The sequence below is a fragment of the Eurytemora carolleeae genome, unplaced genomic scaffold, assembly GCF_000591075.1.
Source record: "Eurytemora carolleeae unplaced genomic scaffold, Eaff_2.0 scaffold2096, whole genome shotgun sequence".
NCBI classification, from domain to species: domain Eukaryota; kingdom Metazoa; phylum Arthropoda; class Copepoda; order Calanoida; family Temoridae; genus Eurytemora; species Eurytemora carolleeae.
In genome coordinates this window covers 25371-29929 of record NW_019402158.1, presented here as the reverse complement: position 1 = coordinate 29929, position 4559 = coordinate 25371, and the positions used below count along the sequence as shown (strand labels likewise).

The 4559-nt window shown below is 36.1% G+C and overlaps 1 protein-coding gene across 3 annotated transcripts in view; it reads right to left on the bottom strand.

The window, feature by feature from the left end:
* Positions 1 to 330: 330 nt before the first annotated feature.
* LOC111718027 (protein pangolin, isoforms A/H/I/S) overlaps positions 331 to 4559 on the bottom strand; it is a gene marked incomplete at its 5' end in the record, with an annotated part of 8482 nt that continues 4253 nt past the window's right edge. For all 3 annotated transcript variants that reach the window (XM_023493503.1, XM_023493504.1, XM_023493505.1), the window contains 1 exon segment: positions 331 to 1740. In XM_023493503.1, the coding sequence (XP_023349271.1) occupies positions 1257 to 1740 (484 nt within the window).

The following is a 4559-nucleotide window of genomic DNA, read 5'->3' as shown; positions in this document are numbered from 1 at the left end:
TTTTCTATAACAATTTTCTACGAGATTAATCTGTAAATTCTAAATTATCTTACGTATTTTTTTATGTTAAAAAAAGAGTTAACGCAAATTTCGCGACAATTTTCTGTACTTTCCTTGAAAATCCAACATTTTTTTTCGCGAAATTCCTTCCAAAGTTTAAAATTTGGTTAAACATTTTTTTCGCAAAAATTTTTCTGCAATTCCATAAGTTTGATATTACACATAAAGTTGAACATGTCATCTTTCTCAGTTTAATAAATACTCACATTTCTCTTCCTTAATCTTTCATAATTATTTTTTATAAAAATATATAAATATGAAACCAAAAACATTGAACGTATGAATTTTATTTTCTGTTTAATAAATACACAAATTTCATTTTATTTAAATTCAACAACCTGCATGCTCATTTATAATATGGAAATTCAATATTTTTTTATCAGAAGAATTTGGACTTTGAACAATTGTAAAACTATTCCCATTTGAAGAATTGCACTTGTACATGCAGTTTATTATTACATATCTTATATGTACATTCATGAATTTGCTGGGGGGGGGGGGGGCATGCGTAGTTAGGATTTACAAAAACAGCAGGAATTTTCATGTGTAAGTTTGCGAAAATCAAATAAGAAGATAAAAAGTGAAAAACAATTAATAGATAAAAAGCACGAGATAAAAACTAATGTCTGAATGTTAAAAAAATGGTTGAAATCAACCCCGTGTGCCATGGTTAAAGAGATCAAACTGAATCGGACTTTTAGGACCTTTGTAAAATAATGTTAAAATACAATGTACACTTATGTACAGTATCAAACATTTAATTGTCTTTTTTCTTCTAAAAACATAAAAAAAACATGCAGGGGCAGTCTATCATTAAGTGACTAGGTGGGGGGGAAGTGGCGAATAATTTCGCAGGATGAATTGGCACTTTTTCGAGTCATGATTTCGCGTTTTTTCCCCTGTGCAACAGTTTGGCGCATTTACGCGGCAAAGCTGACGCCAGAGATCTTAATTTTATCACAGAAATTTCGCATAAGCCTAGTGTTTGTTTTGTGTCAAGGGATTCCAGAATTTTGGAAAAAAGTTTCTTTTTCTCGGTTTAGCCACCATCATTCAAAATAGCCGCATGCAGAATAGGATTCACTCGAAGTGAACCATGGAAGACTGATAAATTTTTAAATATTCTTTTTTCGGTAACTCTCTGAAATTTGGCTGTTTTGGCACAGGTAGGAGAAAGGGGGTGTGCCCTCCCAAAACTATGTGACTCCAAGGATAGTTTTAGCATCATGCCCACTCTCCCTTGAATGACAGCTGGTAAGACTGCTGATTGAAAGCGGGTTTTTGGAGTCCCTAGGATCAGTTCCTACAGGTCTATGGTTGGGAGCCGGCGGTCGGAAACCGGCGTTGTGCCGAAACCAGTCTTCTGCTGTGCCGGGAGTGGCCGGCGAGGCGATGCTTGCCGGTGAACCTATGCTTGGTATGCTAAGACCCCCGCCTGGGGTTGCTGGAGACCGAATAGAATGTTCGGAGGATTCGATACTTCCAACTTGACTGGCGGGGCTTCCGCCTTCCCCGTCACTACCGTTACTTGAGCAACTGTTGGATGCGGCGGTTGAGGCGGGTGGGCGAGCATTGAGCGGCGGTATCGCCTCCCCATCCTCATCGAATTGAGTTGCTTCAATTTCCTGCTCAGTACGACCAGCCAGGTACATCTGTACTCTTATACACTTCTTCTTCCGTCTAAACAAAAATAAATTAGATCGTTATTTTTTATAAATCGTTTAAAGGGAGTGTTCGCGAAAAACGAAAGGGGGTATAGGCTTACCGCGAAAAAAGTGCCTTTGATCTCTACTTATCTTACTTCTATCGTAAAAAAGTCAATTTAATTTCAAACAAATTTCAGATATTACAACCAATAATCATAGATAATTTTTCGACGCATTCGTATATAGTTGATTTTTCATAATATTTTTCATTTTTTTTATATGATCTGATAGTTACTTTTGAAAACATTTAATCCTGTTTCAAGGATTTTTGATAATGAAGACTACATTTTCATATTTTCCGGGAATGTTCGAAAATCCAGTGCCAGCGAAATTTATTTTAAAAAAATCAAAAATATTATGAAATATTAACTGTATACGAGTGCGTCGAAAAATAATCGATGACTTTTGGTTGTAATATCTAAACGATTTGTTTGGAATTTAATCGATTATTTCACGATCCGAGTTGAATGTTGCAACTTTCTGAATTTGTATGGACGCTACGTTATCATCATTAGTCGTTTTTAACAATTTTCTCATTATAGACGCAACAGATAAAAGATTAGTAGCGATCAAAAGCGCTTATTTTTCCCAGCAAGCCGGGTCCTTTCATTTTTCGTGAACACTTCTTTTAAATCATACCTAACAAAAAAGTTAAGTATTTTTTCTCATTTACTTCTTTCTAATCAAATTTTGAATTCGAAAATAAATATTAAATTAATTTATCATTAATCTGAAGTTTTGTTAGTATGCATGCAGTTATCAAAACGCTTACATTTGTAAAAAGATAAATAAAGCATGAACTTGTGGATATATAAGATGCAATACAAATACAGCATGCATTGAGGACATATAACATGCAATAAAGATACAAGCATGCATTAATGCAGTAAATCTATAAATATATTAATTTCCCCCTTTAGACATAAAACCAACACGTAGAGTGCATATTCTAACCCACAGACAGTAATTAAAGATTTCCAACCGGAAACAAGCAATAAAACAATGAAATTAAGCCAACAGAGAGTCTCGAGTAGACACAAAACCAGACATTATAAAACAATCATGCATATACTATATACATACACACGAGTACAGGAATACTTTAAGAACATTTAATCAAGAAGGACTTAAACTAAGGGAGAAAGTGGTCGCCAATTAAACTCACTGCCAGGAGAAAGCACGTTTTAACCGCCATCTTGTATTTTAGACGTTTCCGCCGCAGCTGAGAAAATGGCGGTTCTGATCTCTTTCGGCTCGACCTCTCACAGCCTCACAGGCTTCGAGGGTCATGCTGCTAAAGATTAAATTTATAAAAATTCATTTTTATGTTTCGCCTTAGGGTTTTTAGACGTACCTAAAATGGTATGGGAGGTTGGTGGCGGGGGCGTATGACAATTGGCCATTAGAGGTGAGGAGGGTCCATTGGATGTGTTCTGGTTTGAAGGAAAAAAAGTGATGAGAAAATTTACTAAAATATATTTCTTTAAATTTCAGTTATCGATTAAAATCCTAAAGAAATGTTTTATCTATTTAAATGATGATAAAGTTCCTCCAATCCCTTCTGACATGGAGATCTGCAAACTGCAACTAGTGTGAAGTCCTCTAAACTGGAGGCCACCTTATCCACAGAGGTGCAATCTCTTCTGTAACCTCGGGACTCAAGACCACATCTTCCAGAGTGGTGGTATCATAAATCAGATATTTAAGAAAAATTTACCGGTAGCTCCAATTTTTTTCATGATTTAAAAAAATTCACATTAGGTTAGATTTACATTTGTATATTGCATTTTATATTGCATTTTCTCATTTACCGCAAATATTCAAGTTTAAAATTTCCCTCATTTTAAAGATTTTTTGATACGTTCAACCATTCCTTGCTAGTTTTTCAGGTACATTTTTGGGAAAGGGAGGAGAATATGTTAATGTTGGGACTTCTGAGTAGGTTGAGATTGGAGAAGATACCCCCGGGGGGTAGGAGGTAGGGCGGTTAGGAGGTACTCCTGCGGGGTAGGATGTAGGGTGGCTGGGTGATACTCCTTGAGGGTAGGAGGTAGGGTGGCTTGGAGAGATTCCTGGAGGGTAAGAGGCAGGGTGGTTAGGAGATATGTCTGGAGGGTAGGAGGTAGGGCGGTTAGGAGATATGTCTGGAGGGTAGGAGGTAGGGCGGTTAGGAGATATGTCTGGAGGGTAAGAGTTAGGGGGGTTCGGGGATACTTGAGATAGATAAGTTCTTGATTCCTCTATTAGGAAGGAGGATTGGGCTGTAAGGTATGATGAGGGTCGGGTAGGAGATATAGAAGAACTTATTGAATTAGCACCAGGGGATAAATGGGATATACTACCGTTGTATCCTACTGGCGGTGGGCTGCATGTAAATAATTATAATAATAATAATAATTAAGTTGACAATAATAATAACAATTTGATAACAGGTACACAGGATGAAATAAGCCATGTTCATTTTAAGAATCTTAAGACCTTCTCCTCCTGAGTAAGATTGCATAAACTGGAATTCAACTAATCTCAGATTCAGATTAATTAATTTCATTCTGAGTAGAGGAGACGTAATTATGTATTCTTTTCTTTAAAATTTCTACTTCCATTCCACAACATTCAATTCTACAAGGTTTCTTTCTGCACAATGCATCGCCTTGATCCCATTTCTGATTTTTTAACAGGAAAGTATTAAGATAAGCCACGAGCTTAAATTATGTTATTGACATTTTGACATATTATGCAATTGATTTTTTTTCTAAGCCTCGACAAAAAAATTATTTACATTTCTTCTCCCCC